This window comes from Diceros bicornis, chromosome 17 (assembly GCF_020826845.1).
Source record: "Diceros bicornis minor isolate mBicDic1 chromosome 17, mDicBic1.mat.cur, whole genome shotgun sequence".
Lineage (NCBI taxonomy): Eukaryota > Metazoa > Chordata > Mammalia > Perissodactyla > Rhinocerotidae > Diceros > Diceros bicornis.
This window is the reverse complement of record NC_080756.1, coordinates 56,073,632-56,094,961: the sequence shown is the minus strand read 5'-3', so window position 1 is coordinate 56,094,961 and position 21,330 is coordinate 56,073,632. Positions and strand designations below refer to the sequence as shown.

The 21,330-nt window shown below is 48.1% G+C and overlaps 1 protein-coding gene across 1 annotated transcript in view; it reads left to right on the top strand.

The window, feature by feature from the left end:
* NTF3 (neurotrophin 3) overlaps positions 1-970 on the top strand; it is a 65,294-nt gene extending 64,324 nt beyond the window's left edge. Inside the window, exon 2 of the mRNA XM_058559009.1 lies at positions 7-970. Within this exon, the coding sequence (XP_058414992.1) occupies positions 7-801 (795 nt within the window). The 3' untranslated portion in view covers positions 802-970. The remainder of the gene's footprint in view (positions 1-6) is intronic.
* The last annotated feature ends 20,360 nt before the right edge of the window (positions 971-21,330 follow it).

Sequence of the window (21,330 nt, the reverse complement as noted above, 5' to 3'; positions counted from 1 at the left end):
TTTCAGCTCTTACAGGTGAACAAGGTGATGTCCATCTTGCTTTATGTGATATTTCTCGCTTATCTCCGTGGCATCCAAGGGAACAACATGGATCAGAGGAGTTTGCCAGAAGACTCACTAAATTCCCTGATTATTAAGCTGATCCAGGCAGATATTTTGAAAAACAAGCTCTCCAAGCAGATGGTGGACGTTAAGGAAAACTACCAGAGCACCCTGCCCAAAACAGAGGCCCCCCGAGTGCCAGAGCCGGGAGAGCCCGCCAAGTCGGAATTCCAGTCGATGATTGCCATGGACACCGAGCTGCTGCGGCAACAGAGACGCTACAACTCCCCTCGGGTCCTGCTGAGCGACAGCACGCCCTTGGAGCCCCCGCCCTTGTATCTCATGGAGGATTACGTGGGCAACCCCGTGGTGGCGAACAGAACCTCGCGGCGGAAGAGGTACGCGGAGCACAAGAGTCACCGAGGGGAGTATTCCGTATGTGACAGCGAGAGTCTGTGGGTGACCGACAAGTCATCGGCCATCGATATTCGGGGACACCAGGTCACGGTGCTGGGGGAGATTAAAACCGGCAACTCTCCCGTCAAACAATACTTTTATGAGACGAGATGTAAAGAAGCCAGGCCTGTCAAAAACGGTTGCAGGGGGATCGATGACAAACACTGGAACTCTCAGTGCAAAACGTCGCAGACCTACGTCCGAGCACTGACGTCAGAGAACAATAAACTTGTCGGCTGGCGGTGGATACGGATAGACACCTCCTGTGTGTGTGCCTTGTCGAGAAAAATCGGAAGAACATGAATTGGCATCTCTCCCCATATATAAATTATTACTTTAAATTATATGATATGCATGTAGCATATAAATGTTTATATTGTTTTTATATATTATAAGTTGACCTTTATTTATTAAACTTCAGCAACCCTACAGTATATAAGCTTTTTTCTCAATAAAATCAGTGTGCTTGCCTTTCCTCAGGCCTCTCCAATCTGTTAAACCTTATTTTGTGCCCCGGCTCTCAGGGGCCGCTCTGTAAAATCTGTGTACGCCAGTATTTTGCATTCAGTATTGTCAAGGCCATGACTGTCGTTTTAGTAAACTTGTTAAAATCAGATGATGTCAGACTTGTGTATAGACACAGTGATATCCCCGCTTCTGGTATACTTCATGTTTGATGAATTAATTAAAAGGACTGTTACCACCTGCATTGAAAATGACACCTGGCGGCTTTGAGCTCCGCTCTTGGTTCTGGCCAGCCAGCTCACGGTCAAGGACTTGCTCCCCTTTCTTTGCTGTCAGTGTTGCCAATTAGCATGATGATTTGCTCCACTGTCGTGGTCCAGGAACGATAACAATGAACCCGGCAATCTTAGTTTTGGAAGTTTCTTTTCAGCACGTTTGTTGTTTTGGGGTTTGGAGTTGTTTGAGGGTTGGATATTTTTTGGCTTTAGTTTTTGTTTTGCTTTTTGTAAGTGGTTTTTATCCTTTTAGGCACATAGGAAAAAAACTTTAACTATTTGTAACAGAATAATTGTATGGTTACCCAGAAGTAAACTGAAATGGATCGGGAGTAATCTACACACACAAAAGAATTTACTGCCTCGAGATCCTCAGGGCCGGTGGCCTGCCCCTCCTCTGGAGGCCCCTCCTAGAGCTTCATGAGGAACTGGAAAATGCTCGTCCTTTGGAGTCAGTCCTGGGTTCAAATTCCAGCTTCTCCCCTGTGACTTGGGGCCAGATTTTGAAGGCTCTCTGAGCCTAGGTCTCCTGGGGTCAGAAAGTCAGAGGGGGATTCTTGCCTCTCTCACAGGGCCATCAAGAGGCTTCAGCGGAATAACCACTGTGGGCTTCCTAGCAGAGGGTAGGCATGCGAGAACGAGAGCTCCTTGTCCCTTCCCTCCTCTCCTTTCTTAGGTATTGTGTTCCTCCGTATTATTTTTGGTTGATTCATCACCTTGGATGTAAAAAGCCCAAATGGAAGGAAGCTTCCCAGTGCCTACTGAGTTCCAGAAGGGTCCACAACAGCCGAGCGGTCACTGTGGCAATGGCCACACCTGTCCTGCCAAGGGCAGGCCTGAGGAGGACACTAGTGCTGTCCCCCAAGGAGTTTGTTGATTCCCTTTTTCCACTGGGAAGCAGTTCGTCCTCTTGGGGCTGGAGTCTAAGGACTCTATCTCCCGTCTTGTCAGAGGCACAGGTGCCCACTGTCCCACTCCAGAAGCTGCCAGTCTTCCCTGAAACCCTGTCCTGTGCCTTCCCTTGATCGCCTAGCCTTCAAGGCCTGCGTGTGCTCTCTCCATCCAGAGCAGACCATGCCCCAAGATCTCTCCAACACAGGCCTAATAGAATATGTGTCCTTTATGTGACGTGAGCCTCTTGAAACAGGCTCAGCAAATCGCAGTGGCTTTGGTTAAGAGCATCATACTGCACTAGATTCTGGATGCTCAATATATGAGGGCAGGAAATAAGGAATTTGCCACGTACCCACTATGTGCTGGGCACTTTCAGATACTGCCACCGTTGCTGTCACAAATCCTTGAGGTAGCCATGATCATCTCCATTTGCAAGTAAGGAAACTGAGGCTGGAGGATTTAACGCACCCGTGGTCGCTGAGCAGGAAAGTGGCAGAGGGAAGATTTAATCCCTGGCTGAGTGATGACACAGGCCTGTTTCATCCTCACTCGTCCCTCCCTTCCCTCTTCTGCAGGGCAGCGTTGCACTTCAGAATGAATATTACCGGCCTAGAGAAATGAAAAGCATCATCCTCTGCCTGGAAAACTTCTGTAGCTCTTGCTTCATGAGCCTACATCAGGAACACAGTAAACCGCTGCTAGGATAACGGGAGTCTTACGTTCGTCAGTTCTCAGGCTGGAGTTGAGGAGGCTTTATGCTCCTCTTCTGGAACTTCTGTTCCAAGTGGGCACAGAACCTGTCTAGAGGGTCTAGCTGCCTGGGAAGATGGGCTTGGGTGATGGAGGTCCCAGACTGCAGCCTGGGAAGGCACAGTCCCTAAACAGCAAAGGCGAGTCCTGGGCCCTGTCTTGAATGGAAGGAGTTTGCCTGCATGTCTAGAGCGAGTCTGAAGCAGCATGCCTCTGGGGTATGTGCAACTTCCTTTGAGGAGGAAGTAAACCTGAGGATGAGATGAAAACTTACTTTCCTGAAAGGAACTCTGGGCTTCAGGCCATGTGACAGCTCTGCACCTCCCGTGCTGGGTGGCAGGGCAATGAAGTGTTACCTAGTTCCATTTAGGTAACTTTTTTGGCATAAGAGGGCATTCAAGTGCTGCCAAAGTCAACTTAGGCTTATGCGCCCAAGGCAGAGCCTTCCTCAAGGTTCATAGGAGGCCTGTTTGTCTCCAGTGTACACATTTGCCATTGCAATAGGTTGGAAGTAAACTCATCTCTGAGACAGGAGAGTCTTGGAGGGCTGGTGTCTGGCTCCTGGAAAACTCCACACTCTCCTTCATCTTCCCTTGTTGCTTAGTTTCTTGCTGGAGCCTCACTAAACAGAGAGGTGGACTGCAGTGTGAGGAACTTGATTGGATAGGAGGAGACAGGTTCTGGCCCAGCTTTGTTGCCAATAGTTGCGTGACCTTGAGTAACTCATCTGTCCTAATAGGGGCTTTCAGCATCATGAGATTCTCCTGCAGGGAGGGGCAGTGTCCAGACAGGACAGTCCTCACTTCCTTAATAAATGCTACAGTGAGAAGCTCTGTGGGCCATTGGTGGGGGCTTCTCTCTGCCCTCTCATAAATCTCTAAGGTTCCCCCTTTTACAGGCTGTGTGAACTTGAGCAAGTTGCTTAACCTCTCTGAGCCTTTGTTTCCTCTTCTGTAAAATGAAGATAGTGCCTACTTCATAAGATTATTTTGCAATGTAATGAAGACATCCAGTTCCTGACATGTAAGAAGCCCCCTTGAGTGTTACTGATGATGATGATGAGCTCTGGGGGGATTTGCAGGATCCCTCATTCTGGAATTCTGGTAAGAATTTCCAAACTCCATGGTGAAGGACTGGTCCTAATTATATTGTATCATTCAGCTATCCCATAGGAGGCAGACCCCAGGGTAGCATTTGCCCAGTGCCCTTCTAGGGTCTCTCTAACCAGACCACTGGCCCAGTCTTAGCAGCGGGGCTTTAATCCTTCTCAGTTGACACTCCAGAGAAGGTATTTCTAACCTTTCGCTGCAGCATTACTGGCGCCCTGCGTGATTTTCTGAAATGTGCGTGTGCGTGTGTGTGCGCGCGCGCGCGGGCGCGTTCCTTTTTGCAGATCTCTGGGACGGCTTTGTTCTTGCGCTCTCTCTCTTCTTCTCTCTCTTTCGCTCTGTCACTTGTGTCCAGCCATGCTTTCTCCAGGCTGGTGTTTTAGGGTTTGGCATTTCTGAGGATTTTTTTGTGGTTCCTTTCCCTATGCCTGTGTGTTTATGTGTGTTTTTTATTTCATTTAGTCAGTGTAAAAACCCTCCACTGAGGCTTGGAGAAACTGTCTGCATTCATTTGATCACCTTTGAACATGGGTTCAGGAAAGAAGTCTGTGTAGTCAGTTTACTGCCACCTAGAGAGTTGTCTGACTTCCCCAGGGAGACACATCTCCCAGGCTTCAAGCTCCCATGGCCCTGGGTGTGCAAAACCAACACCGAGTCCTCGGTTAGGCCCAGCGTTGCCTCACCAGCTCCAGCTCTGCTCGGCCTCAGCCAGGGCACTCTGCAGCCTGGAGAACAGCCAACTGTCTACAACACGCACCCACCCCCACACCCTGGCCCAAGGGCCTCGCACATGCTCTGTTCCATAAACCCAAGAAGAGCCGCAGCCCCCGAAGGCTGATTGTCTCAACTGGAACCTTCTTCAGCCTAATCCTCTTCCTCAACATCCCTAGCCCCAAATCAAAGGAGACTCAAACTCCTTACATATGCCTTCTCAAGTTACAGTGGGCAGTGGTCTTCTCACAAGGCACATGTGTTTCCCAACAAGCTGAAAGGCAGGCACCTCTGTGTTGACTGGAACCCCTGGGTTTTTGTTTGGTTCCGCATGGAGGTTGGCCCAGCTTGAAGTGCAGCACCACAGAGAAGGTCGGAAGCACACTGAAGGACCGTGGTTGGTTTCCTTCAGTCCTCAGCCTGTATTTGGTTATAGTGTATGGAAGGCCAATGAAACAAGCACAGCTGTGCCTGGTGGGGGCCAGGGCTGGGGAGGAGCAAGGAGCTGGGGAAGGCGAAGGCCCAGAGATATCAAAAGCCTCTTCTAGAAACTGGCTACTGCTGATGTTGGCTCAGCTGAATTGTTGCGGAGTTCAGTAGTGACATTGCAATTTAATTACAGAAGCCTCTGTGGCAAGAAAACATGAAAGTTTACTGGGAAATTATGAAATACAGCCTAATGCGTTAGATGGCATTTCCCATGGAGATGTATGGAGGTGGGTGGGCGTGCATGCATGCAATTGCACGTGTGTGCATGTGTGTGTGTGTGTGTGTGTTGCTTTGATATCCTAACCATTGATGTATTGCATTTTTTTAAGGAAAGGTAATGCTTGAAAGGAATGTTCCGGAACACAAGTTTAACCTTTAGGAGACTGAGCTGGTAGCCAGCTGGGGAGCATATGGAAAATGAACATTCTTGGGTCCAGAAAATAGGCTGCTCAGGGTTGAGGATTTACAGATAGAAAAGGCATCAGGCAGACTCCGCCAGCCAAAACAGAAGGAGATGTGACTGGGGGCCTTCTGACTTGGTAAGAAAGCGTTGGAAGCTGGTGCTGGGGTGAGGGGGTGGAAGATGAGGTCAGATGGAAAAATAAATAATAATAATAACGGTTCTCAGTTCCTGGCTGCCTCCTGCATGTGAGGCACTGTGCATGCCCTGGTAGTTTTAACTCTGTGCAGTTGAGGACACTGCGAAGAGAAGTTATCTTGCCGAGGTCCTACAGCTGGTTGGGGGAAGTGCCCGGATTGGAACCCAGGAGGTCTGTGGGGTTTGGAAGCACATGCTCTTAGCGGTGTGAGTAAGACAGTAATGGCGAGGCTGCTGAGTGCCTCAGGGAGCCGAGATGTTGAATGTCAATGGCGGGGCGGGAGGGGGGAGGTGGCCTGCACTTGGTGCACAGGGAGAGACGAAAGGGTCAGTACAGCAGGGACTCCACATTGTTCTCCCTGCGGGGACAACAGACTCATCAGGGCTCACTGCAGGGGGAGTCAGCAGGTGGGGGAAGAGGAGTGAGCCTCCCACCCAGACCCTCCATCCCCCACCCAGCAATTTAACAGTCACGTACTCAGGGGGAGGGGGTTGTAGCTTCTCCTTGAAGTGTAAAGATCAGCGTGGCTAGAGTATCTCTTTGGGGCTTTTGCAAAGAGATACAACACAGAATTTCAAATTTGGACAGAACTTTTCATTCTCCCTAGCAAGGCAGAAATCTACCTTTTATTCATTCAATACTTTTTTTTTCACTTTGTTGAATGCCTACTCCACGTCTGGCACCCTGCTCTGCTGTGTGGACTCAGCACAAGAGATGTCATCCTGGAAGAGCAGTGGTTACAAAGGAGGGGACCTTAAGGTACAGCAGCTTAGAGTAGCCTGGATAATCTCCACATCCTTCTATAAGCACCTCCTCACAAGGAGCTGTCTTGATTTTAAAACAGCTCTAATTATTTGATGGAAAGCCCTTCCCTATGTTGAAGCCAGATCTACAGATGAAACAGCTGTAACTAGATTGTCAACAAAAGGGGCTGTGGGAATCCAGAAAATGAGCAACTAAATGCTGCTTGGGACAGTCAGGGAAGGCTTCACTGAGGAGGTGACCTCTGAGCTGACTCTTAAGGATGAGTAGGAGCTTGAGAGGGAAGAATGAGGGGAAGGATATTCCAGATGGAGGAACAGCCTATAAAAGTGAGTAATGATGACAGGATCTGACAGACGTAGAAAAAAATAAAAGGTTTGGGGTAACAAGATTTTCATGACTGTAGTAAGCTGGAGAGAGAAGTTGGACCAAATAATTCAAAGCCAGTGTGAAAAGTTATGAAGTTGGATATGATTGTGTGGGTATCACCAACTTTAGCATCAGAATCACCTGGAGAGCTTGTGAACACTGATGTCTGGGCCCTAGTTTCTGGTTCATTAGGTCTAGGGTGGAGCTTGAGAACTTGCATTTCTAACAAGTTCCCAGGTGATGCTGCTGCACGCTGGGAGAATCACTGGTTTGTTAAGCAATGAGGAATCAATGCGGGTTTTATTCAAGTTTTTTTTTAAGAAGATAATTTTGGTGGTGGTGTCACTGACAGATGGGCTGGAGATGGACTGATGGAGTGACAGCTGGAAGATCAGCAGTCAACATGACAAGGGGGGGCCGAGGCTAAGGAGGAGGCAGTGGGACCAGGGAGAAATGTCGATCAGAGAAGGATTTTGAGAAGTAATCAATAAGATGTGGTAACCAATTGGATGTGAGAGAGGAAGGCATTAAGGAAGATGATCACAACATTCTCAAGGCATAATGGTTCTAAATCAAGTTCAGGAAGAGAGCAAGATGAGTGGGTTTGAAGGCAGGAATGATAGATAATGAGTTTGAGGTGCCCTGGGGACATCAGGGTAGAGCTATCCAACAGACAATTAATTATCACGGTAGAAGCATGCGTGAAACGGTGAAAGAACAACTCTTACTTATTAGAAATAATCCAGCATAGGTAAGACTCTCCATTTACAAATGGGTCTAGTCGAAGCTCAGCGGAAGCCAAAATGCGTGGAAGCTCATCAGCAAAGTCAGGGTGTGGGATTGGGACCCTCTCCAGGGCCCATGGTCAGGCCTCCGTTGCTCACGGCCTATCCCGCCCACCTGCCTCATCACTTTGGAAGCTGCACAAAGTGCTTGGAGATGACTGAGAAGAAGGAAACGAACATGCTGAGGCCCAGGGCATCTGCATCTTCAGACCAGTGGCCCTCCACAGAGGCGTGTGTCAGGGTCAGCTTGAGGATTCTACTATCAGAGACAATTCAGGTTACGTTTTAAAGGAAAAAGTCAGGTGTTGGGAAGCTGAAATCTAAAGATTCTGGTCAAAAAAAGGACTTACTGTGGTTCTATTTTCTGGGCTAGGACCTTTCCCAGCTGTTAATGTGGCTCCTTGAAAGCCTCATGGTCAATCAGGAAATAAGATTCCTCTCTCTTAGGAAATCCTGGAAGGAGCCAATCACCCTTCTGCTCTGGAGGTGCAGACAGGCCGTTCCCTCGGCCTTGAATGTGCTTCTTTGTTCTGGGCTCCCTTCGTCTCACTCACTCCTGCTCAGTCTTCAGATCTCAGTGTGTAAATTCCTTTTCCCTGGGGTGACATTTCCTGACACTTCCTCCTGAGTTCATTATCATCCAGCCTTCCCCATCATTTTATATTCTCATAGCACCCAGCATCTTATTTCATATCACATGACACCACTGAAATGATAGCTGGATGGCTATTTGTGTAATGACGTGTTGGAGATGTTGCCCCATTTGGCTGTAATCTCCATAAGCAGCTATCACGCTGGTTTTAGTCAGAACCATATCCCGAAGGCTGGGCACTAAGCTCTCCCTCAATCAGTAGTTGTTGTACAAACGAATGACTGAATCCCTCGAATAAACTGGAACTACAGCAGGAAGAAGGATTTGGGTCAAACCCAAGGGAGAATGAGTGAGTTAGCATGGAAGGTCGTATTGCTCTTTAGTTATTTAGATGTCCATGATGAGGTAGAGGAATATATCTTGGGGGCAAGAAGCTCAACAATATAGAATATAATGTCCTTTTCCGTCCAAAGATTTGAGACTCCTTTATCACACTGGTGAAGTGTTGGGAAGAGCACTCAGATTGGAAGAAAACAACTTTTAAATACAAGTAAAGGGAAAGAAAACACAAGGTCATGAACCAGAGCCATGTTTACGCTTCTGAGATAAAGACCGTCCTGTATTGGTTGAGCAGTCATTCACCCATTCAAGCACATATTTATTCAACAAATTTTTTATCTTTTTTTTTGCTGAGGAAGATTCGCCCTGAACTAACACCTGCTGCCGATCTTCCTCTTTTTGTGTGTGAGCCACCGCCGCAGCGTGGCCACTGACAGACGAGTGGTGTAGGTCCACACCCGGGAACCCAACCTGGGCCACCAAAGCAGAGCATGCCGAACTTAACCACTAGGCCACTGGGGCTGGCCCTAAACAAATTTTTATAGACTTATTATGTGCCAGCTCTCCTTCTAGGCATTGATTAGTATAGTGACAAATGGGCAGATGAGACTCAGACCTTAATGAAGCTTCCCATATAGAGGGTGTGGCAGGAAAAAAAATAAAGAAATAAGCAAATATGCATGTTAAATAAATGCAGGTCATAAACACTAAGAGGAAATATAAAACAGTAAAAAGATAGAGAATGGACATACTGTAGACAAGCGGTTGGGGGCAGGGTGATGGTATTCTTACATATTATATAATTTTGAGATTAAAATGCTTGCTGCTATGAAAATTCAAAACATGAAATGTCTGCTTATGGGAAGTCAAACATTTTCATGTCCTCTGAGCGATTCATGACCCTAATTAAGCATAGGATCTTTAACCAAAAGTCAAAATCAAGCTTTGGCAATGGAAGTGTAAATGGGGCCCAATTTATGAATCATCTCTGGGTGAAGCTTTTCATCAGAGACCTCAGATATCCATTCCCCCAAAGAGCCAAGCATTATGCACAGGGTTGCTTTTCCCCAGAGGGTCTTCTTCAGCCTTCCCTCCCTCAGAGGGACTTTTTACCCTGTCAAACCTGTTCCATTCCAGAGAAACAAGACTCAGTCACTCCCTCCTGCTGTCAGGGCTGCACTCAGGCCCCCTCCAGATGCTGAAAGGCCTGGGGGCAAGAGAGGGGAAACCATGGGCAGGGCTACTCCCTCTGAATTCCTGTGCCTCTAGCTCCTGCTGGCAGATCCTCAACCAGGGTAGGTGGGGAGGTCTGCCCAACCCAAGGCTGGCTTTCTGGCTTTGGTACCCTAAGGGAACTTTTTTTAATCTAGGCCGTGCTTCAAGAAAACTATTCTTAGAGTCCCATCACACTGACTTTTCTTGGGACTGCAGTTGAGTCATTTGTACTCCTCAACCCTCAGTTTTCCTTCCTGAGAAGTGGGTATAAAAACATCCCTAATTCAATTACCAAGTATCCTGGGAGCTAGTCCAGGCTACTTAAGAATAAGTGGCAAGGGTGAGAGCTTTGAGATAGTATAGAAGGAGAGGCAAGCGGGGTGGTCTCTGAGAAGCTCCAGATAGGCCATTAGAACTGCCTCCCACCCCAACCTGCTAAGCCTGCTAGACCCCAGAGAAGTTAGGCAACCCAGCCAAAGTCACACAGCTAATGTGTAGGGCAGAGCAGGGATGGAAATGAGATCTTCTGTCATCCAGTCTAGAACACCCACCATTACTCCACACGTTCTCAACCAAACTACAGGATTGAGCCACATGAGAGGTGTCGACACTTCTACTGGGTGAGCAGAGGAGCTTTTGCATGGGCCTTACAGATGCTACCCCAGCATCTGCCCTGCCAGTGAGTGCTTCTAACTGTTCCCAGGGACTTCTCAGAGACCCGGACTTTTCCACACAGAATCTTCAATCTGTGGCTATCAGACCCTCCAGAGGCCGCCCCTCTGGAGGTTTGTGTTGTGGTGTGGTGACCCAAGTCCAGGAGACCCAGGCTGGACCCCTGATCCCCCCATTCATAATCATGTAACCTTGGGCATTCCCTGATTTTGTTCAGTCTGGAGTTTCCTATACAAAGGAGATGATGATAGGGCCTACCTCTCAGGGTGATAATGAAAATGTCTGTGGCTGGAACAGTCAGTGTAGACCAGTGGACAGCTGTAGGCTGGAGCATGGTCCTGGGGGCCTCCCCTGGGCCTTCATTAAGTGCTGGAGAACAGGGAATTCCTGTGGACCCCAAGGGAAGGGAAAAGGTAAGGAGAGATCCCTTGGGGAGCTTGACACAGTAGTTATTACTAACTGGTACAGCAGCCGTTATGTATTTTAACAACTGGCCAGCCGTCCCAACACCTTCCAGCCTGACAGCCACTCTGCCCACCTCACAGGAATGTTGTCAGGATGGAAGGCAAACACGTAAGTCATTTGGCAGCATGCTTGGCATCCAGGAAGCTCTCAGTAACATTGGCTCTCTCTTCCTGAGGGCTGGGAGCTGTGCCTGCCGCCTCCAGAGGAGCAAATCCAGCTGGCCAGCTGGCCCACTGCACAGATACATCTTGCTGTTCATTGCCACCATCATTCTAGGGAAGGGTCTCTTTTTCTTGCCCAAATCCATCAAGCTGTAGCCCAAGTCAATTCTTTTCATGCTTTTGATTTTTAAGTCCAGACCAAATCTAGAAGCTTTCTAAAGCCCTTGTAAAAATACCCTAGGCTCAAAAAGCAGAGTACCCATTGGATGGAAAAGGGGGTCGCAAAGCAGAAGATGCCTGATTTCTATGGGTTTCTTTTGCAACATCAATATTTTCTCCCCCTCGTGTTCTAGCAAACGGTTGCTCCACCATGGCTCAGGCCTGCCCCTGCTGCTGGGTAGGGCACTGCCCCTTCCTGGTTCTCAGTTTAGCTTCATTTTAGCAAGAGGTAGGAGAGATGTAGCATGGACAGATGAGAGCCTGGTGTACCCATCAAGAGCTACACCTGTGAACCCTAGAATCCTGGTCCCACTGAGCAACCTCAGATGAGTCAAAGGTCTCTAGGCCACATCCATTCCCTCCTCCCTCAGCACTGGCTTTGTGTCAGACCCCCACTCAGGGATACAGAGTGCATGAAGAAAGAGACATAGAGAGCTGTGATGCAACGCGATCAATGTTTCAATAGCTTCATGACGGCCTTTTATTAGGGCACAGATAAGAGGCTCTTTCCTTCAGGCAAACCAATAGGTTTGTGTTGTTGGAACAAAAAGAGTGAAAACAGCGAGGGCCAGATCACAGAGGCCTATTGTGCCATGCTAAGGATCTTGGACCTAGTCCTGCAGGAAAGTGGGAGCCTGTGTCCTGTGGAATTAAATAGAAGAGTGGCCTTCATAGCTAGGTCGCCATGGGCCCATGTATCTCATCTGTCAAGAAGGGCTCTGAACTTCATCTCTGCACCCCCTGAACCACATGCATTGGCTGCTCCACTGTGCAGACCTAGGCCTACCTGGAGTTGGAGGAGCAGATGTGGCCAGCCATGTGGTGGCCTCAGTGCAGACCCCAAGATGCTCTATAACATTCTTTCTGGAGGATGGACATGCTCAAAGTCATGTTGGAGGAAGAGGCCTGGAGGCGGATTCTGGCATATTGCAAGTCACATTTGGAAAAGGTGGAGGCAAGACTCAGGAAGTGGTAGGACCACTTCACCACTCATCCCCTCATCCAGGTTTGACACATCATTTGGCACCTCCCTGCACATTCCCTGGTCCCCGTGGCCTGGTGGGAGGGCCAGCTCCCATCACTGCCCTTTCTGGTCTCCTGCAGCTGGAAGTCCAGTTGTTGGGTCTCAGTCCTGGAATAATTGCACTGTCCACATTGCTTCCTCTCCCTCTAATCCTGTCATGCTTCCCCCTGAACTTTTGACACGAACCCTGTTTCATGTCAGCGTAACTGTTAGCCCATTGGAGTCAGCCTTCTCTGGGTGTGTCTTGCAGCCTCATTCAGCGTCTGGAACCCACAAGCCCTGTTCCAGGCCAGCAACCCACACTTCCCTTCTCACCACAGGGGCAGCAAGGCTGCAATTCCTTGGGTAGGAGGGATAAGAAGACAGAGGGTGGGAAGGCAGAGACCACAGTTCTGGTGGCCTTAGAGGCACCAGGCTCCTTGCTGCCCCATGGATTCCTTTGCATTGCTGATAGAAAGAGGCAGGATCTCGCCCCATTCTGCAGGAGCTGGCTTTCCTTTCTCTGATCCAGCCTTTAAAGGAGCTGAATGAGTACATTTCCAGACATGAATTTTCATCAAATGCCACCTTCATCAGGTCCCATTCAAGTGCTTTCAGGAGTTTCCCATTGTATAGAGGCCAAGCTCCTGGCTGGGCACTTGGGGTTATTGACAGTATAGTCCCAGCCTCTTTTCTAGCTATTTCTCTCTCTCACGAACACTGAGAATGGCCCCGCTGATTGAATGCCTATTTCTCAGACCTGCCTTGCACACGCTCACCTCCAAGTCTTGGCGGAGACAGTTCCTGACCCCCAGTCCCGCTCGGATCCTGTCCCAACTACAACCTTCATCACACACAAAGGTCTCTCCTTGCTCTGACTTGAAAGCGATGCCAGACAAGAAGAGGTAGCACATGTATGAAGTCCTGACTCTCGAATTTAGGACTTTCCCCTTTTACAGATGAGGATGCTGAACCCCAGGAAAGGCAGTAACTTGCCCCTAGTGGCGACTGGTAGATGTGAGCGCTGGGGCTTGAACCCTCCCGCTGCGACTCCGGAGCCCAAGCCTCAAAATGCCCTCCAGACGGAGCTCGTTTCCTGTGACTCGTGAGGAGGGAGAATTCTAGATTACACTCTCAGTGCTCCCTGACCCTTGTCCATGCGTCTTGGCACACGAGACGCTTCCTTCTTCCTGGAGGGCTCATGCTCCACTTTTCCCAAAGGGAAAACCTAGCCAGCCTTTAGAGCTGACATGGCCATCACCAGAAGCCGCATCAATTCCCCTCCTCAGGACTGGCTACAGAATCAGGGGACCTGGTGCAGAAGGCAAATATGGGATCTCTTTGTTCATAAATGGTTAAGAATTTCAAAATGGAGACAGTAAAGCATTAAACCCCAAGCACAAAGCCCTTCTACATGCAGGGCCCTGTGTGACTGCTAGGGTTGCCCACCCATGAAGCCGGCCTGCCCTGGCTCTGGGCTCCAGAGCACATGGTGCTGTTCCTTCAGCACTCACCACCCCTGGGCATTGGGAAAGCAAGACCTGTGGCCGTCTTGCTGAAGCCCTGGTGTGAGCAGGGCCTGGCATACAGTAGGTCCTCAAGAATGTTTGTTGAATCAGAAAGACTTCTTGTATGCAAGAGGTTATAAACTTCAGAATAGTGGATTCCAGAAGCAGAAGAGATACCCACATGTCTAGGTCCAGATTTTCTGATGCTTGAAACTTAAAAAAATATATGGATCCCTCTTAAAAAACAATACAAGACTGGGTGCTATTATGGGCTTAATTGTGTCTTCCCAAAATTTAAGCGTTGAAGTCCTAACCCTTGGCACCTCAGAATGTGACTGTATTCGGGGACACTGTTTTTAAAGAGGTAATGAAATTAAAATGAGGCGATTAGGGTGGCCTCTGCCTGGTGTCTTTATAAGAAGAGGAGGTTAGCACCCAGACACACAGAGGGAAGACGGATCCTGTGAAGACACAGGGAGAAGGCAGCCATCTCTATGCCCAGGAGAGAAGCCTGGACCAGATCCCCCCTTAGAAGAAACCAGCCCAGCCAACACCTTGGTCTGGGGCGTACAGCCTTCAGAACTGTGAGATAATACATTCCTGCTATTTAAGCCACCCAGTCTGTAGTCCTTTGACATGGCGGCCCTAGCAAACTAAGATAGGTACTTAAAGAAGAAGAATCACAGCTTTTTTAAATTAAAAATATTAAAAGCTGACAGTTACCATAAAAAAATCAAAAAATATGGAAAACCTAATACTTAATAGTTTCATTAACCACCTAGCACACCTTGATGATACTTTATTTCCCATATTTTTTTTCTGCATAATCTTCATATCTAACAATAGTTTTATAATATTATTTTCTATAAAAAGAACTGAAAGATAATTTAGCTTCTGTTTTAATATGGTTGATCAAACCATGGTTTTGAATATTGCTATTTCAGAAAAGTTTCTTTTAAGCTCACAATTTATCCTTGGTAACATCATGTACATTTTCAAAATTGTTACAAAATTTAGGAAAATCTCTATTAAGATTCTTTCAGGGGCCGGCCCCGTGCCTTAGCGGTTGAGTGCACACGCTCTGCTGCTGGCGGCCCGGGTTTGGATCCGGGCGTGCACCGACGTACCGCTTCTCCGGCCATGCTGAGGCCGCATCCCACATACAGCAACTAGAAGGCTGTGCAACTATGACATACAACTATCTACTGAAAAAAAGCAGGAGGATTGGCAATAGATGTTAGCTCGGAGCCGGTCTTCCTCAGCAAAAAGAGGAGGATTAGCACGGATGTTAGCTCAGGGCTGATCTTCCTCACAAAAAAAAAAAAAAAGATTCTTTCACATATCAGCTGAAAAATGTCAAGACATTTCCATTTTTTCTTAATGCGGTGATTAATCTTAAATGCTGTGTGAATTGTCAGCACTCATTAACCATCTGTCATTGTGGGTCGCACTGTCAGGTCATGTCCTCTTTGTCAATGATAGCAGTTTATGTTGAATCAGCAAAAGAAGGAAAATCTTTTTTCCACTGTGAACGTATAATTCATCCTTTTCTTTAATGGGATTGTGTAACAATCCAGGAGCCTACTCATTACTTCTATTAGAAATGTATCATTTCTATTGGATATTTATCTCTTCCTCTTAATCAATTAATACCTGAGTGTGATCTGAGACTTTTTTCTTCCAGTTTGTTTCTTGATATCAAAATAATTTTATTCTTACTTCCACAAGATTTTTAAAACCATATAACATATGAATCACTTGCTGGGGCACCTCCCAGCCTCTGTAAGGGGCTGGAGCTAGTGAGGGACCCCAAAGCTGAAGCTTCATTAGTTTCCTGGTTGGAGGCTGGGACTCAGATGAACTGAGCTGGCATATACTGGCAGCACCCCCTCCAACACCACCACTTGCCCCAGCCGGCAACACCATCTTCAGAGCCATGGTCCCAGGCTGCAGCAAATTTCTGTGAAGTTAGGATGAAATTATGCGTATTTTCTTGTGTTTGGTGTAGAGAAAGAGAAACAATTTCCTGAACCCAAAATGAAGTTGGCTCTGGGGGCACTGCCTATTCTATTCATCTGGTCTACCGAAATAAGATGTTCTCTGGTTTCACATGTAAGGTTTTTCTGTTTTTCTTTTTCAGCAGTATTAAAGGTCTGTATTTTGTTATCCCTTCCACGCAGAACCTCTGTCCTCCCTCAAGGTGAGAGAGTTGTTACAGATGGGTGACAGAAGTCCCGTTGGTTCCCCCAGCGTGGCCCGTGGCCTCCATGGCCTTCGCGGTGGTTATCAATGTGGGCTCTGGAGCCAGACAGCTGGGGATCTGACATAAACTCCATCCTATACTAGCCATGCAACCAGGGCAGACTGATGCCTCCAATCTTGCCTTTCCTCCTCTGTAAAATGAAGGGAAATGTACCTAATAACACCGGGAGCAGTTACAGTGAGAAGTCAGTTATTGTTGCAGGTAAAGCACTGGGTACAGGACGGAGCACTTCACAAGGGTTTTTGTTGAGGATATGATCTGTAGAATCAGGGGAAACTGTCCTTGCTCTGGGGCCCCACCCATCCCCTTCCCTCGAGGCCTCACCGGGAAATGCACCCTCTGCTCCTCCAGCCACAGGAGCAGCCGCATTTCTTGTCTCCCACTTCCTATCAGACAGGGGTTCCTACCAGGGAGACTCAGGGCTTCAGGTCCCTCCCAGCTGAGTGCACGAGGTGGCTGTACCCACCCCAAAGGCCAGCCAGCAATACCTGGTGAGTATTCCAGACAGGCCAGGCTGCAGTGCCCAAGTCATCCTTATTTGGCAAAGACCTATTGCAAAACCTGACCCAGCATGTGCCAGACATCAACCATGAGAAGGGCAGGTCACACTGCCTCTTTTCAGAAGCCTTTCTGGATTTCAATGTCCTGCCTTGAACTTTGCCCATGACCTGTATCTGCTCTAACTCTGGGTTCAGCTTGTTCAAGAGCCAGCCCCTACTGTCATATAGAGTATGTTTCTAAAATTGTGCACTAAACTCAAATATTCAAAAGTGTAATCATAGACTTAAATGGCACAGGGGTGTGTTTTCACCAAGGGTCTAAAAGAAATTGTAACATCGTAATTATACCTCATCTTTTTTGTACAATTTTTGCAATATCCTACCCATATTTTGAAGATATTTGTTAATTTCTTTCTTTTACAATTTGATATTCATTGATATTAACAAAATATCAATATTATAAAACAAAATGATGTCCTAGGTACCAGACATCAGTCTAGGTGTTTGGGATGTCTTTCATGGTCTAATAATGGAAGGAGAAGGACAATAAAAAGGACCTGTAGTAAACAAGTCAGTCTGTTAGATGCTGATGAGGGCTGGGGGCCAGCGGGAGAGAAAGCAGAACAGAGTAAAGAGGATCCAGGATACAAGTGGAGGATGGAGTGCAGGCTGCCATTGAAAATAGGAGGATCGCCGAAGCCCCATTGCTATGCTGAGCTTTGAGCCAGTGTTTGGAAAGCAGGCAAGGGAGCAAGTCACATGAAAGAGAGCACTCTGTGTAGAGGACCTACAGCAGACCTGTCTGGCATCCACTGGAACACCGTCAATCAGCTTAATTCTGGTGAGCGTCTGCTTGTGGCTTCTTTGCTCTTCCTTTGGCATACCTACGGACGCCCATCTTTGTCTCATTTATATTATGTTTACGGGACCTATGCTTTCTACCCCTGCTTTCCACTGCTTTATTTTTAAAAGCAATAGGGCAAAATTACATTAAATGTGCAAAGTAACTGCACAAACTCTGGGCCTGAAGCAGAGGGTGATGTCGGCTGGCATGCTGCGCCCCCACGTGGAAGTTTGCAAAGTTTGGCCCCTGGGTATGGAAGTTCCAGTCTTGCACGTGGAAGGAAGCCTTGGGTATCAGTGCACAACGCCCAAAGGCGCATGCCGAGCACAAGGGAAATTTACGAAAGTCAAGGACTTCCTGCTCCATTAAAGAAGAGCCTAGGGCAGAGGAAGGGAGTGGGGGAGGGCTGTGCGGTGCTGGTGGAATGTGGCCACACCCACTTTCCTCTCAGAGCCAGGAGGGCCTTCCTGTCCTTGAACCAGAGAGCAGACAGTCTATGAGAGGCAGCTTGTGTGTGGGGCTGGGTGGTGGGGGTTCTGGGAGAGGGTGCGGTGCCAGGGACGGTGCCCTGCTGGATGGTCTGGGACACAAAAGTGCACTTTCTTCTCCCTTGGCAAGGGTCCTCCTGTTCGCTGGATGTGCATGCCTTTTCTCTCCACCAGCATGCTCTGGGCAAGGACCTTCTGAGGCACCCCTGCTGCAGTTCCCAGAGGCTTAAGGACAGGCTGTGGGACATGTGGACGTCTGGGCTGGTGAGCCTGGGAATCGGGGAGGGGGTGTCTGTGCAGGGAAGCTGGCCCACCCCAGTCATAAATGCCATCCTCATAGGGACACGCAGGAGTATTTTATTGTTTCATTGAAAACTGAGCCTCCAGTGCAGCTGTTCTGCCCAAGAATTCCAGGGGGCAGGGACCGAGCGAGAAGTGGGGAGAGGGCCCGGTTGTCAAGTATGTGAGATCTTGTTACTGGGGTTGGGGGGAAATTGGATGGGGTTCCAGGGCTCAAACCTTTCTTGCCCCACATGCCAGGGCACTGGCTCCGCTAAAGGCCATCAAGACACAGGGCCGTGTGTTTATTCCTCCATCAGCCGAGCAAATGGTTTCTGAGCCAACTCTGACAGAGTCTGGTTTCCAATAGGAAAAAGTTTTTTAAAAAACTCTTTGTTTGGAGAGCAAAACCTGCTACATGTTAGAGGTGACAGGTTAGGCTATGCTTCAGGCAGGACCTTCCCTCCCGGTTTACTTATGGAGGCTCTTGAGCTAGCTGGTCTGAACGCCTGGAATGCGCTTTCCTCGAATTTCCACTTGGCCATCTCCTTCTTGTCTTTCAGAATGCAACTTTAAAGGCCACCTCCCTGAGGATGCCTTTCCTGAGCACAGCGTAAAGCGGGCACTCTGTCACGGTCCTGCTTCGTCCTCACCCGGCGGTTCTCTCTGCCCGATATTTCTGTGCTCGTGAGAATGCAAACGCCTCGAGAGCAGGGCCGTGTCTGTTCTTTGCGCTGCACTGTTACCAGCACCTGTAAGAGGACCCAGCACAGGGCAGGCAACTAATAAATACATTCTATTATGCTGAATAAATGAATGGGGTTTAAGAGCTGGCTTGTGCATTTTCTCTGATGAAGGGCCGGAGAAAATATAATGTGGTGGAGCAGAGGAGAGATTAAGGAGAGGGACCTCAATCAGGAAAGAAAAATAACACCAACCTGCTTTCACAAACAAGCTCCTTGAGATCAAATCCCATTACTGTTCCTGCCTGGCAGCTTGGAGACATGGGGATGGTCTCCCAACATCCTTGACCTCACTTCTCTCTCCGTTTGTAAATCACATCCCTACCCTTTCTAGTCTTGAAATCCTTGTCTCATTTCTAAAATGTTTTCCTACAGCCTGATGAATCTGACTTCCTCCCTCAGTTTGGAAGGAGGTGTCATTTCACCTTTTAAAAGTCAAAAAGAAAACATTTCCCGTCCCTTCAAACATCTCTAGATTCTTTTGCTGCCAGCAATAGCTGTATGGCCTTAATCAAGGCACTTTCCTTCTCCGGGCCTCAGTTTTTTGTAAAGGGAGGAGAGGCTGCTGGCTGATGTCCATCCAGGGTCCGTCTAGAAAGCTGTGAGCTTCTGATGCCGACACCCAGGTAACATCCACAAAGGGGGCTGCTCCTCCAAGGAGAAGCCTCATGACCTAGCATCCCTGGGAATTACAAGAAGCAGGAGGCCTCCTTCCTGGTGCCCTCTAGTGTACCCCTGGGTGCCTGCTTGCCCCCTGGGGCTGTCTTTCCCTTGGAATATGCCACTACTACACATCATGAGGACCCTATTTGACAAGAGAAGAAAAGCAGAGTTGCTCCCCAGGGTAGATTGACTGCAAAAATGACCCTGGTTCTTCATCCCATCCTATATCTGAATCCTTTGCAATGTGAGTTCACACTCCTATCATCAAGAGGTAGAGCCTATCCCCTCATCCCTTAAATTTGGACTTGCTTTATGGCTTCTTTGGCCAAAAGTATGCACTGGAAGTGTCAACACGTAAATTTGGAGCCCAGGTTTCAAGAGGCCCTGCGTGAGTCCCTTCTCCTCCTTGGACCCCTGTAACTGCCATGAAGATGGGCCTAGGCTAGCCTGTTGGAGGGTAAGACACATGGAGCAGTGCCAGCCAGCCCAGCCAAGGCCATACCAGATTAGCTGATAGTCAACTGAGCACCAGACACGTGAAGGAGCCCCAGCCAAGACCAGAAGGACGCCCAGCCAAACGCAGCCAAGACCAACTGAGCCTGGCTCAGATCAGCACAACTGTGCAGCTGACCCACAGACTTGTGAGTAATGATGAATGGTTGTTTTAGGGTGGTTTGTTATGCAGCAATAACTGATTGATGAAATGAAACTCCCCGGATCTTCCCCAATGGCAACCCAGCCCTCCCTTATTTTGTGCCCTGGAGCATCCTTGCACATGGCCTGCCCTTTCTGCCTCTGCATTGCCTAATTTATTTCTTATAAATGCAATTTCCCTCTTGTAAGTTCAACCTTATGTATAAAGACATAGAGACAACTGTCCATATGATACAATTTGATTTTTCAAGAGCTCTGAAAAACTGGGTGGCATAAAGTATCAGGTGCTTGGGCCAGCCATGGTGTCTGAAGTTGTGGCCCAAAGAATCAGTCTTTTGAATTACGATACAGTTTATACACATCACTAGATGAGTACACACCCACCTCAGTCTCAGCGGCATGAGCTATCAGGGGAAGTGAAAATCGGATGCAGGAACAATCACTTTTATGGTTGGGAAGGGACCCCTGTAGGGATGCAGATCTGGTGGAGTGCTACAGGAGAGGCCTCCATGAGGTCCCTGGAACTAAGCAGGCCAAGGAAGCAGGAGCCCTCAGGCACATCCTTACCCATAGTTTTGCTGAGAATGGCCCCTGTTGTGCAAGCATTACCTTTCCCTCATGTGTTCAACAAACACGTGTTAGAAGCCTCTTGTAAAGCAGGCAGGCACTGGACTAAGCGCAGGAGATGACAGAGAAAGGTAAGACAGAGCCCTGCCCTCAAACAACTTACTGGTTCATAATCCCAAATGTGCCAAAAACCACCCAGAGCATTTGCCAACAAATCATTAAGTTCAAGTTTAGTTATTTCTTCTAAAAGACTGGAGATCAAGCCAGATTAATCAATGATCAGCAATTAGAAAGATATTTGTATTATTTATGAGTTTATAGTTCTTCAAATTTTACTCAAACATCATTTCTCTTTGCAAATACCGTTAATATTCAAAGGCAGCCTCTTGATTTCCAGCTCTCTCCCCAAACCCGTCTCCCACAGTTTTACCCACCTGTCTAAATGATTC